Source organism: Drosophila sechellia, chromosome 3R, assembly GCF_004382195.2.
Source record: "Drosophila sechellia strain sech25 chromosome 3R, ASM438219v1, whole genome shotgun sequence".
NCBI classification, from domain to species: Eukaryota; Metazoa; Arthropoda; class Insecta; order Diptera; family Drosophilidae; genus Drosophila; species Drosophila sechellia.
Genome location: NC_045952.1, coordinates 20897043 through 20911534, shown reverse-complemented (window position 1 = coordinate 20911534; position 14492 = coordinate 20897043). Strand labels below are relative to the sequence as shown.

At 42.7% G+C, this 14492-nt stretch overlaps 2 protein-coding genes across 2 annotated transcripts; both read left to right on the top strand.

The window, feature by feature from the left end:
• Positions 1–8787: 8787 nt before the first annotated feature.
• LOC6607399 (putative uncharacterized protein DDB_G0294196) lies at positions 8788–9783 on the top strand. The gene is made up of 3 exons (XM_002032136.2): positions 8788–8914; positions 9016–9486; positions 9556–9783. Exons 1-3 carry the CDS (start codon positions 8829–8831, stop codon positions 9734–9736), a joined length of 738 nt encoding a protein of 245 aa, XP_002032172.1. The 5' UTR covers positions 8788–8828; the 3' UTR covers positions 9737–9783.
• A 921-nt stretch (positions 9784–10704) lies between these two features.
• On the top strand, positions 10705–14093 carry LOC6607398. The gene is made up of 2 exons (XM_002032135.2): positions 10705–10860; positions 13384–14093. Exon 2 carries the CDS (start codon positions 13395–13397, stop codon positions 13890–13892), a length of 498 nt encoding a protein of 165 aa, XP_002032171.1. The 5' UTR covers positions 10705–10860; positions 13384–13394; the 3' UTR covers positions 13893–14093.
• Positions 14094–14492: the final 399 nt, after the last annotated feature.

Sequence of the window (14492 nt, the reverse complement as noted above, 5' to 3'; positions counted from 1 at the left end):
AACATATTCCATTATATTTTGATAGATTCATCAGCAGGCCATGAATATTCGCCCAGCCATTCGAATTCGCTTTCCAGTTGAACGAGCTGCTCGGAACCTTATCGTATTTTTGTAATTACCAAACAACAGCTTGGTCAAATGGGAAGTGGATGTGGATGTGGGGGGAAATGCCACTTGGCTGGCTTCTTGACTATGGCTCAGTGACTCTGCTGGCAAATCAAAAATCAACTTTATCTCGGCTAGTGGAAAGTATTTGCCTGTCAGTCTCAACTGTAGATGCACCCAAAAAATGCACTTAGACTGGATTTGTGGTGCGGGACGGGAGCTTGTACACGTTGCAGTTGACAGCCATAAAATGCAGGTGCAGGAGAATGAGTCCTTTGTGGCTCAATGGCTGCAATCGGCCAGAAGTCAGGCAATTGTTTCGATTGGCCGGCCATAAATTCCCTAGCATTTATCTCGTACAGTTGTGCTGGCTGTTAACTAACAGCCGCCCAAGCCATGCAAATCAATTGCAATGCAGCTGGGAAACCAGCCCGACAAGGCGACGGAATTTATGGGCCATAAACCGAAAGTGGCCAGAACGAGATGCTGCAGTCTTGGCTATGGGGTCATCAAAGTGCCAGGCGTTTTGGGCTGCATTCAAAAGTACAATGCAAATACTTTCCTGGCACTTCAAGTGCGCTTTCTTCACTTGAAAAAGAGTGCAATTATTTTTCGTTGTCCTAGTTTCTTAATAAAAAATCTAATTAAAAGAATCAAGATCTACGTGAATGTGAAAGCACAGTCCAAGCATTTAGAAATCGGATATAATATATCTCAATAGCTAACATTTTTTTAAAGTGTTCCATCTGATAGTGCCAATGAAAATTGATAGAAAATTGGCGCACAAACTGTTTTTAGTTTGGCAACAGCTTACCCGATTTGATTTCCTTTTTTGGCCCACTTGTACACCGTAGTTGGGTACTGCTAAAATGGAGTGCGAGGAAGTGGTTTTTCCGGGCGGGTGTTTCAAATAAATGAAAAGCTCCCGTCGTGGCAGAATTTATTGTTGCATACTTTTCGGCTCAGCGCCCCGTGGCATGCAAAAACCAACCAACGATGTTGGGGGTGTGGAAAGGAGTGTTCTCTGCAAACATGTGTAGCCTGACCTCCTACAACCCACACCCCCCGGAGTACTAGCTCCCGCCCTCTGGCCTTGTTTATTTTCCGGTTAAACCCAAATATGCATTTTTCATGGCCTCGACGGACTTTCCATCCACTGCATCCGGTTTTATTCCTTTTTCAATTGCAAAAACATTTGTCGAAACTTAAATTGCATTTACCAGCATTTTTGGCAATTAGCGCTTACGTTTTTACTATACGCATATCGCTCATTCGCCATGTGGGCTTTTAAACCGAATAAAAAACGGATAGCACAGTTGTATATGGAAACAATGGCCACGTTAAAATGCGTTAAAAGTACTCGCGGCGTGTGCAAACAAAACGTCCAATTAAATTAGAACAACTTTTCTTTCAAGCCAAAGCATTTAATTAAATTACCTCATGCTCTCACACCTCCATTTGTGCAAAATAAAAACGTAAAATAAAAGTTGTAAAGTCTGTATGTTCCAGTAACTTTTTTGGCTGCTGGGCAAGCACTTATTTAAATAAATAACATTTAAAAGGAATTTGAAGAATATGCAAAAATGTGAAAGCCTGTAAAAGTTTACATTAAAGTTGTTTAATGTTAGACTGTAGTAAATCGACTGCGAAAAGTGTTTAGAACTAGAGTTTGTTTTTGTACAAATGTACTTAAGGGGCTCTTAAATCGAAGTACTTTGTAATTTTTCTACACTAAATTATTGCTTAGACTCAGAAACATGTTGTTTAAAAATATAGTTTGGTATATCTGAAATTCAAAACAACATATATATCAATCAACTTAAATCATTTCTTTGTTTGCCATATACACTTAAAGTGACTTGTAATCGAATAGACTGACGCACGCACAATCCTCAAAATGTTTGTTATATGACTATTAATCAAAGGCTGACACAATGATTTAATTAAGTGCCACGCCCGCATTGACACCTGTACCTGTGAATTCGAGGGTATGGTGTTCAGAGGTGCTAACCAAAAGCCAGTTACAAAAGTTTGTTGGCATTTTAAAGCACGTCGAGCGACAGTTGTCAGGGGCGATGACGGCACAGAATCCATTTTACGGAACCTTAAAAACTATGCCAACAATTTTAATGCGAAATTCCAGAACGGTGTTCACTTGCTTTGCTCTCTGTCACACCCCCCTTCCCCCCAGTCGACGAACGAATTTTGATTAAATTGAAATTTATTTTAATTAAACAAGCGTCGCAAATGTCTCATTTACGCTTCAATGACACGGCAAAACAGATGAGCCAGAATTGGGTGTGAGTGCCTAGAATGTGGCCTTAATGTTGGCATGTTTTGCGGTCTACTGAAAATTTTGACTTGTGTGTTATCCCCGTCTCGTCACTAAGCCATTCCAAATTTTTTGAGTTGTCCCGAAAAATTTTTCGCAACTTTTTAGGGCATTTTTATTCCTATTAATCGTAGAGTATGAGGGTATAAGAGATTCAGGTAGAATTCCCTTTCCGAATGGATATATATTCTCGATCAGGATCAGTAGCCTAATCGATCGGACCATATCTGCCCATCTCGCACTTTTATCAATTTATTTTATTATTTCATCCAATTTCTATCTCGTTCGCATTCCTGCTAGCTGAGTAACGGGTATCTGATAGTCCAGCAACTAGATTGTAGCGTTCTCTCTTCTTTGTTTTGTGGCCTGGAAGAACAACAACTGCAATTACATATATTAAATGCTCGTCCGGACAACAGTTTGCTTACCATTTGTGGGCGAAAGAGTTGAGGGAACCCAAAGAGAAGGCACCATTAGACGGCACATAAGCCGCGCTTAAGTCCAACTAATTAGCCTAAATTTGTTAGCAGGCTAACAAACGCAGCCACCTGATAAGTGGGTAGAAAGTTTTCCAGGGTATGCCAAGTTCACAGGGCATTAAGGTCAGGAAGTTAAAAGGCTGGAAGCAATTCTACATGGCAGAACTATACTTGCAATAAAGATTTGCAAAACTTAATATTACGTAGGAATCGTTAGAGTGACAAACGCGTGCATCAATATATTGAAAAATGGATTTCCAATGAATTTATAACATAAGGCTTCCTACGTTTGAATTCTATATATAGTATAAACGACACAGATCCTAACGAATCTGTTACAGGGTATGCTCTGTTCGACATAACTTCCCCATGTATTGGTCGCCGCCATAAAGAGTTAACTGTGCTGCACTTACCGCTAAGCGGATGCACGACCACAAAACTTTTTAGGGGCTGCGGGTGGCAGCTGGCGAGTTGCAATGCGAATGCGTTTGCTAGTTGCTGTTGGGGCATTTGTTGCAAGTGCTGCTAGTTGCTGCTGATGTTGCCAGTTGTTTGTTGCAAGTGACTGTTTTTTGTTGGTGCTCAGGCACTTTATTAGTGAGCGGGCCAGAGCAGCGTGCAGTGCTATTATTTGATGTTATTTATGAGTTGCAGACGTTAAGACGCGAATTGCCACATGCCACACCGGCACTCTCACCTGTTTTTGCCCCATAAGGTCTTCCGTGTTATTTTCATTGCGCGGCACAAGTTTAGCCCGGCAATTAGAGAAGGGCGTTAAGGATTCGTGGGAGGCCGCCTTCATTAGTTGGTGTTCTTGCTACTTTTCGGGCTGCCTGATGAGCTGCCATTTGGTCCTTGAGCGAAATCTAAATGTGCATTAAGCTGCAAGCGAAATGGGCAACTAAGTTGGAATATTTCCTCGGATGGCTCGTTGCATTTCTTTTGATGCACATAGAAAAATTATACAAAATTTTAGCTCTGTATATATCAATGAATTTAAATCCATAGATATTTTTTCAAAATTAATTTAAATTATATTTTTTTGTTTATTGCGTTCAAGTGATTATTTGGCATAGAAATACCCTAAAACAATAACCAACTATTGTTTCTCTTTTGTGTCTTCCTAATTCCACTGGGTTCTTTTAATTTTCCTCTGGAGCTGGACAGGACTAAGTTTTTACAGCTGGTCGCTCGTGCATGTCGCCGGCGATCCTCGCCAGCTTCGACTGCATCTGGTAGCCACCAGCCAGCAGTGTCCTTCATCCTGCTTCCTGGCAGATTTCGTGAATCTGGACTTGCTCCTGCCGCAGGCATAAATCACGTGCGGCGCGCACAAGAAACTTTTGATTTGTGAAATCAAAAGCCATTTGCTGTGCTGCAATCAGCACAAACATTGTATGCAGCACTGGCGGTGCAAACTTTTGCTTTTTGGCACTCGTCAGATATGGATGCCATCACCAGGAGCAGGAGCCGGAATCTTCGTCCTGCAACTTTTTCTTGTTGCGAAAGTTTTTAATAGTTTGTTGGCGCTTTCGCTGATTTGCTGCAAAGCAAAGCAAAGTTTCTTTTTTCCCGCAACTCTGGCATTTGGTCCAAGGAGCAGCTCTTAAAGTATGCTATGCATTGCCCACTGCCCGGGCATGCTAAATTTCAATGGACTCACTAATGAAGACTGGCTGCTTCTAATACGCAAGTAGTTGCACTGAAGAGCTCATGTTTGTTACATCTTTGTATGCACGATATAAAGTGTCCGATTTGTAGGTTGCAGGGGTATGCTAAGTGCATGTGACAGGTTGCCACAGTTTGCAACCTATCCCAAATAATAAAATGCCATAAAAGCTGTAGAGTAAATATTGCCACATTCACTGCCTACAATAAATTCAGAAATTCAATAAAACAAAAGAGCAATATAAAATACGATTCATATGTACATAAATACATAAATTCGAGACTATGAACATGACATAAAAAGTAGGAAAAATCCAAATTTAAATGGTATTTTCTTGTCTACAAGCGCCATCCATGAGTGGGATACTTACTCGCTTTTGTTGGCCCGCTTTTCTACTATCTGCAAGTGGATGCGACGTGTCCGCAATAATTTGGTCGCACTGCTGTGCAAAACTGGGCCTCGAACTCGGACAAAACATAAAAAAGAAGGCGAATATGTGTCAGACGAGAATGGAGGGAAGAAATGCGGAGATTTGTCACATTTTGTAGGCTGCAGCAGGAGCACCAAAGAGGCGACTAAAATAATCAACTAAGCCAAGTGCGGCAACTGCGACAAAGTGTGCTGCAGCAAATGAAGAAAGTTCGCGCCCGCTTTCACCGCATTTCCCTTTGGCTTTCTCCGCTTCAAGCGGCTACATTGCGTAAAAGTCGTAGAAAAGTAGTTAAACTTCTGCTTTTTTCCACTGACATAATTCGCGAGAAGTGCGCCGGGCGCCAGTCCTGAATGATATATCCAAGTGCTAGTAATAAATTCCCCCAGTCATGCCACAAAGTAAGCCAAAGTTGCTAAACTCCTTTTTTATATGCGGATGTGCTCCAAAGCCATTTCCATATGGCTGAGTAGAAATCAGTTAGAATAGAGACGGAAAAGCGCAATTGCAATGAGCGCATAATTTGTATGACAAGTTGCTTGGCGGATTGCAAGTGAAGTGAAAGCGCAGCCTTCTGCATATAAAGTTTTAAAGGTAATAATAATAATAATTATTAGAGATAGTAGGGAAAGAAATCCTACAGGCTTCGTGTTCTGTTACGCTAAAATAATCATTTAAATGAGAATGTCAAAGCGGAAATTGGTTATTAAGGTAATACCATATTATTTACTTTTTTTTAAAAGCACTAAAAAACTTAAAGCCCATTTTTGTTGTTTAAAATAGGCCAGTAGCACAACTCAATGCATTTGTGACAGGCTTTTACAAAAAAGAAATATAATTTAAATTAGTTTTAATGAAAAATGCAGCGTCAATAATAAAATTGTTTTTAATAAATGACTGAATTAAATTAGTTGAAAAAGGGTGATTGGAATAAAAAAGAGTATGTGTTTAATTTGTTATTTCATTGCACTTTTGCCGACGATTTTGACCTTCACCCAACATTGAGAACTCGATTAAAGCCGCAAGAAATTGCCATTGGGTGGCGGAAATAAGGGGAGGGACGAACAAATAGCAACAACGTCTGGTTATGGCCAAGTTCAAGCCAATGTCTGGCGGCGTCTGGGGCACGTGCTGCCCAGATTCATCTCCGTCAGCGGAAGCCTCAACATCAGATTCAGATTCGGCTCCATCTCAGCCATTTCTCTCCATTTAAGCCTGCCCCAGAGAGGGGCGGGGGAAAGGCGAAGAAGCTGGAAAAAATGGTGAAAAATTTGTAACCGAGGCGTTTTGTTTGCTCTCGTTTGCTTTGGTCACGGATACCAGACTGCCAGTCAAGTCAAGTAAACATGATGTGCGGGGTCTAATTTTTTCCCCTTTTTTTATATATATATTTATATGTATTTTTTAACTTCTGGCAGCCAGTCAACCCAGTCTGGGGTTCCCCCTTTTCGCCAGCGCTGTCTGTGAGCTATATGTGGCTGCACAATATTTTACATTTTCATGCATGACGCGTTTAATCACGTGATGCATATGATTTTTAGCCAGCCCAGGGGTTATGGGCACTGGAGTCTGGGATTTGGGGGGTGTTCCTCATATATTCATGCATACAATTCCATCAGCATGAATTATGTTTTGCATACTTTCAGCCTGAGTTTGTGCGAGCTTTGCTTGTTTTGCGTTTAGGTCTTTGGCGCTGTCTGGCGCATTCTTGCAGCCCTTGATGCCCTCGGCAGTTGCCTTTCATCTCTCCCTGGGAGATCCTACTCGTCAGAGGGTTTTCTAGATTCTGGCCCTTTTTTCAACACTTTTCGGTGGTGTGGGCCCACTCAAAAGTTGTGGATTAGAGCGTGTAATTTTACTAAAAAGCGCCAACGAGCCGCACTTCACACACATGTAAACAGTTGGGTTCGACAGGATAGGAGCTGCAAAAATTATTTTTGTTTGATATTTATTAAATTATATAGAACGTACGTACAATCAAAGATAAATAGTCTAAAAGAGTATACTATATATTACACAAATTGTTTAATTTGATTAGAACCTGTAAAGGAGTTCAAACTATTCGTTTGAAACCTATTTTCCTTCCCTCTGCTGTAGGGCTGCGAGGAGGGGCATTCCCGCGTGAGCGGTTGTTGCCATATTTTAAGTGTTTTCTGGTTTTTCGTCCACTGTGCACGGCGCTTTTAATTCCTGTGCGCGGCGCTCGCCTGTAATTTATGTGCTTAACTTTCACACTGGCTAGAACAGTCACCGAAAAATCGTCATAAAAATAGAAAATATATATGAACACTCTCGCACTCGGCCATTTCACACTTTTGCGCCTTTCGGCCGAAAAGCGGTGGAAAATGAAAGCGAAGCCACAAGGACAACGGCTAAATGCGGAGGAGACCGAATACATTCCAGTGAATATTTATGAGCAACCAAAGTAGCATTTGTGCTTTACATTCCGACTTTATTGTGGCCATCGTCGCCGAAGTCCCGTCCATCGTCAAAATTCAGGCCGCCCTTTGTGGCTGCCATTGCTCCACTGGAATAAATATTAAAATTGTATGTAATAGCTTATACTGCTACTACTCTATTCTATGAACTCGCATATGATCATCTTGTTAGGTTGTAATATATCCAGTATTTTGTTAGAAACTATCTTTATTATTATGATGATCAACTGATATTTTAATTCAGCTGTTTTTTTTTAAGCTGTTTTTGTTTAAGCTGTTTTTACTGTGTAATGTTGGCGCTGCTCTTGTTGCCGCTGCCGTCTCATCTCTGTCAGCTTTTCCGACTCTGATGAGTTTATGCTTGGGGCACATATTACTTTATTCCAGAGTGTGCCTAGCCCCCTTGCCACGCCCCCCGCCCCTGTGGTTTTGGCCCACCAACACAGACACATGCACACAGTCGGCCATTCATGACTGTCATGAGTTTTCCGCAATTGATGGTCTAATTATGCCGCCAACACTAAATTTCATGACTTTGCTGGTCGACGAAGGCCGCCAATGATGAGGGGCAGGGGGGAGGGGTTATTTTCCGAGAAGGGGAATTGTAATTTAATGGAAAAACATTTTGCCACACATCCACGGAGAGCGGAAAATGGGAGCTGAAGCCAAGGGCCACTTTACAGTTTGACAGTCACTGCCAGACGGTTGACATTTTAGCTCGGATTTATGGCCAGCTCTTGTAAAGGGCTTATGTTAATGCAACAGTTTGAGATGCGTAGTTTTATGGATTCGAGTTTAAGAGCTCTTTTTGTTGAAAGTACATAATCATATAACTTATGGAGACATTAACACCATCTGAAAGGATGGTTATTAATAAAACGTTTTTCTTTTTAAAACTGTAATACTACTTCACCAATAAGAAGTAAATTATTTAAATGAATAAATGTATTCTAATCAACTTAAAAGACTCTTTTGTTTCCATTAGCTTATTTGTACTATTTGATTGGGACAATTATCTATTCATATTTTTTGTAGCCGACTAATTGAGATCCACTCAATCGATAAACGCTGTCGTGTCCCCAGTTGGATCTGTAAAGCCGAACTGGTAATTATCATACCGAAACCAATGGGGCACATCAAAATGTTCACACTTCATAATATTTGCATATTAATGTGCATGTATAATTAGCTTCGAAATAATTAATGCCCGAAAACAAGAAACCTAATCGAATGCCAAGGCAAAGGCAAAAGCAAGCATCTCCTAATTAGAATCCATGGCATCGGAGAATATTTGATGTGTGAAGTTAGTTAGCCGGAGTTAGTTCTCGCCAAGAGTTTCGACTGGAAGGTCTCTGGCACTAATAAGTCTTTAAATATGTATCCAAATTGGCTCGTTCTGCTCCACTTGCCGCTGGTTTGTTTGGGAGTTGTTTCGCAAACATTTGCACAGCCGCTGACAAAGTAGGTCGTGTGGATGTGCTGGAATGAGTCTCGCCCAGTGTGTGGGTGATGGTGGGTGGTGGTTAGCGGGTCAATCTATTGAGCAAACTATTTGCTTACAGGCACCACAACACCGGCATCCTGAGCATCAATCGGGCGGAGGGACAGAAGATTGAGGAAGCCGCGCTCCTGCAGCATCTGCAACAAATCACGGGCAGCGAAGCGTTGGCGCCATTGTTGCACGAGTTACTGGGCCAAACTGTGCCAAATTGGCAGCAGCCACAGCAGCAGCAGCAGCAACATTACCAACAACAGCAACCAAAATGGCAGCAACAACAGGCCACAAATCAACCGCAACAAGAACAGGGGCAACACTTTTTTGTTCATGAAAACGCCGCGGGTCAACCACCTCAAATATTGGCCGGGTTCAATGGCGTCAATGTGCAACCTGAACAACCAGGCCAGCAACTGCGCCTCCAGCCAAAGCCAATTCAGACGGCACAACAATATGGAGGAGTCTGGCCAAAAGTCGTTAAGGCGCCGCCAGCCGCAGCTGCAGCCGTTTGGGCGCCACGAGTCGAGAGCCACCCGCCGTAAGTAAACACTGAAAACTACCAACTTATATAATCCATTATTTGCATTAAACAATGCATTTTAATTAGCCCATCCCCATCTGCGGCAACTGCAGCGCCAGCAAGTTGCCAACTCGGCAGCAATCCGTCGAAAGTTGCCGCTCCTGCCAGCCCCACTGCCACGCCCCCCGCGCTGTGTCCGCCTCCATCGGGTGGCCAGGAGACGATACCCTTGCTCAGTGCCACGGCGCTCAAGGCGACAGCTGGTTAAGTTTTTAATTAAATCGCTGGCATAATTAATAAAGATGCGCATAGAGAGTCGGGCAAAGTGTTGCATACTTTTGGGGCGGCCGATCGACACACACATGTGTGTGTGTGTGTATGTGACTCAATATTCATTCATATGACAGCAGCAGCTGTGTCGTTGCTGCAAAAAAAACCTGAACTCGCTTTTATGAAAATATCTTTATTAAATTCGAGGGTTAACAGATTTATCAGATTCTAGATTTTTCCGCACACTTTCTGTCTAATCCGTAACCAGATTTAGTTGCCAGACTCTGAAGCCCAGAAACAGCCCGAACAATACGTATGAGACTTATTTGTCAGCGTGGCTGCTCCGGCCTAGCAGGTCGTCCGCCCACCAGGACTCGTTTTGAGCTGTCACCGAACTCAGCATAAAAGTAAAACATTCAACTAAAAACAATTTCTAAAAATATATGTGTACGTACACACGAACATAAAACATGCAACACGAAAAAACCGCACAAAACACTTCACTTTGAGTGCGACTCGCAAATTGTGGGGCGTCTGTGTGGGTGAGCTGCACCACCGACACCACCAGCACCACCGCAGAAAAGAAGCAAAATAATAAATAAAAATCCGCAAAATGTATGTGTGGCGGAGCGTTGAGTCTGCGGCGGAGTGTTTTTCGCAAGTGTTTGAGCGGGAAAATGAAAGTGCTGAAGTGTCGCCCATTGTTTGTCCTGTCAACGGAGCAGGTAGCTGCTGCATTTGCATTGGCCGCAAGGAGTTGATGACCGGAATAGTTGGGGGATGGGTCCAAAAGCAGGTCTATTCCTTGGTATCGAAACAATAAGAGTGGCGGGTTAACTGAAGGGACGCTCTTAGTGTCAAACTAAAATTTTAATATACTTACTAAAAAGGACATACACCCTCAAAGAAAGTTATGTTTAATTTAAGAGATATTAGCGAGCATACCCAGCAATCTATTCGCTAGAAGTCGAAAATTGTTCTGAGCATACATATCTAGTTTAAAAATGTGTATTTGTTAAGATCAAAGCCTTCCAAATCTGAAGTTCGCAGTAGGTCCTGGCAGTCAAAACTGAAATTGAATTGGATGTGGTTGTGGCTCCGACCCTCTGACGTCTTGCAGATGTGAGTAAACTGGCATTCGGATGGCTCCTTTGTACACACTTTATAGAGCTCCATTCGAAGGCTCTAATTTCATGCGCGCATAATCAGGGAGCGTGGCTAATTAAATTCTAAACATTCGCCAGCATGAGCGCACTAAAAAATGTTTTATATGACTAGAGTCTCGAGCCCCCTCCACTGTTTCCCCTATCTCTCCGTGAAATCTAACCCCATCCCATACCATTCCATACCATACCATCCCATTCCAAGGCAGCCTTCATTCCAATCTCGAGCTGGTGCTTTGTAATTGCAGATCCCGGACTTCGTACACGCCCCTATGCAAATGGCACAAAGCTGATGCTGCTATTGTTGCCGCTATTACACTGAAAGAAACTTCAAAAGTAATATTTAACATGCAATAGAAAATGCCCAGTTTAAATGCGAGTTTCTATTATATTCAGTTTCTTTTGCGTGGACAGTAGAGATTTTTTTCGGGCTGCTTGCAACTTTGCCCCACTTCATTTTTTCCAGTGCTTATGCTGCTGCTCCTGCTCCGTGTTGTTCTCTTTGTGCCCATCTGCAACCTCATCTCATCTCGCGCTGACGGCTTTTGAACTGCCTTCGCTTGTTGTCGTTGTCGTACTCTAAATTAACCGTTTCGTTACGTCAGCGCTGTCTTTTGTGCGTTGACAGAAGCGATTGTTGTTGTTGCTGCTGCTGCTGCTACAGCCACTGCCAAGCGAGTCCTGTAGTCCCGTAGCGGAGTCCTGTTTAGTTGCAAGTTTGTATGAGGCAGCCGTGCGTGCCCGGTCGCCTGGCAATTGGAGCAATCAGCCAGCTGAACTCAGCCCGGCTCTTCAGCTTTTTGGCCCATTTGCAGCTTCAGACAACCCATGCCGTGCCCAAATCCCACTCTCAATCCCAATCCTGTACCCAAGCCCAATGGCTGTGCCCCAGCACTCAGCACAGCTCGGAGACAGTTGGCTTTGTCTTGTCAGCTGGGTCCTGGCACTGTCCTGATTGGCATTCACAATTAGCGAGTGGGTAAATAGAGAGATGTTGCAAGAATGCTCCAAGTCCTGGTGCCAAATATAAACAAGAGCTATTTTTGGGGGGATCGCGAACTAGCCCTTTTATTGTAAAGGATCACAATAGCTCCTATTATTTAATGCTCATTACTAAGAGCTTATAGTTGGCTTTTATGTGAAGGTGCTAATAGTCCTCTTGACAATCATTGAATATATCAATTAAATGTTGCACTTATAACATGGGTCATCTCATTCCTATTATGCTTTTGAATCCACACTCCACACCCAAACCCTAGCACCCATTTTCCAAAATGGTCAACTGAAATGCCTGAAAGTATGCAGCAATATATATTTCACGCACACAATGACAATCTCGGAAGAGAGAGAGTGTGTGCGTGTTTGTGTGGCAATGGAATAATGTACCATACTCTTAATTTGTTATGCGTGTGTGATTAATGATCCATGCATAACGATAACTTTGACTCATTACACCTGCTGATTTATCGCTGTCAACGGGCGGTCCACAATGCGACCCAACCTCGCCCCACGTCCATAACCACCCCCCTTTTCACACACACAAAAACACACACGCACACACTCACATCATCACAGGCACATGTAAATGAATTTTGAATTTTGATTCGGCCACTTTCGCTTAATCATTTCGCAATTAGCCGGCATTGTTAGGGTATTTGCATTGATTTATTGACGCTGTCGCCAAGATTGCGCTGCGTTCAATTTTCCCTATTGGCATTTTTAATTTTCCCATTTTCCATGTCAGTTAATTTTCCACTACAGCTCGCCAGCATGGAAAATGCACAATTAATTATGCTTACTGCTGGTTTTTGCCTCCATTGACTTTTTCGCTTTTCTCGTTTTCTTTCTCCACTTTATTCACTTGCATTTTCCCACTTTTCCGACCTATGGAAAGTGTGAAGATTCAGCTGTATCGATGGAAATTGAAGTAATTAATGGGCGTGGCACTTGTACCGCCTGCACTGATGACCCATATTATGACGTTATAACTAAAGTCCACTTGTCTGTCCGTCCGTGTCTCTGGGTTTTCTCGATTGCCAGTGCATTTGTGATGACATCTCGAATGTGTTAATTAATTGCAACAGGCATCGATGAGTAGACGAAACCAAAGACTGGGGAAACGGTCAACACTCGTCTGCAAAGACTGATGAACTGCAGTTAATTGAAGTCTATTTAGGTTGATGGATGGTCGGCCTGGTCGGAAGACTCGACGGCGTTTTGAGGGTCTTAATTAGGGTATTGGGTAGACAAACGAGCCTCTATCCGCTTAAGCAGGCCCAAAGAAGCGGGTTAGCTGGAGTTTGGCAAGATCGGACTGAAAGATTAGCTTCATGTCATGTTGAAATTATAAAGGGGGCGTCTAAAGTTGGTTTTGAAAAATATTTGAATAATTTCATCGCCATTAGTTTTGTGAATCTTGCTTTGAGTAAATGCTTGATAGTAAATAAGCGCATTATTGATATTGTTTTCATATTCCCTTCAGATTAATTTGAAATGCCCCCTGTGGAAGTGAGCATCCGCCAAGGAGTTGCATTTTTGGCCTTGTATGTGCTGCTCCTGGCCGCTTTGGTCCGTCCCCAGATGAACTTCAGCATATTCGTGGACTCGTTCTTCCTGCAGGTCAATCACTCGGTGGTAATGGTGCTGAGCTACCGGTTTGATTCCTACATGGCGATGGCCGCCGCACCACTCAGTGCCGTTACAGTGTTTGCCCTTTCCAAGTGGAACGAAGACTGCGAGAATCCCTCCTCCAGGAAGCTGGTGATCATGGGCGTGACATGCTTGTATTGCTTGGTGCTGGTTGCCAATGTCCTGGCCAATGGAATAGTGGTGCAGCAGGCGCTGATTCGCTTCGATCAGTGTCCGTATCGGGCGTGGTATATGTACGGCCAGATGGCCACGTCCTTCATCAAATCCTCGTTTGCTGATGTCCAGGAAGTTTTCACCGGACGGCCCCAACGTCGGCCCCGACTTATATATCGTTTGCATTAGGTACATCCAAAGAATGAGTGAAACTGTCTTCTATTCCTGAATATATTTGCGAATGCTTTAAGGAAACCTATAAGGTGAATACATCATTCTATATACTTATTTGTTTAATTATACGAGGTCTAAATATATATAAAAATCTGACCTCATAACTATATATATATATATATATATATATTTATTTATTAAATTCTGGATATTGCAATCGGATAATCTTATTTTAATAAACGTTAAATTCAGTTTACAATTTCCGCTTTGCCTTGTTTAAATTTGAATTTCCAAGGCATCAAATATTCTTCAAGGTGCCTGTGAATTATTGTGAGCGGTGATTATTTATCGGCCACTGTGACTTTATCTGGACATTAACAGGAAAACAATGAACCCGAAGTTCAAGTCTGTCTGAGGTTTCCATCTGACCAAATGCTGGTGATTGGAGTGTGGGTGGTGCAGAATGGGATGTTGGTGGGGTGGTTATGTCGATGGTAAATGATGTGCACAGTTTGTTGCGGTCGAGTTGCATATTAGATTTAATGAGATTTGCATTCGCCGCTGCCTGCATCGATAATGATGCGCTGCCCCAGGCGACACTTGGCTGTTTGGATT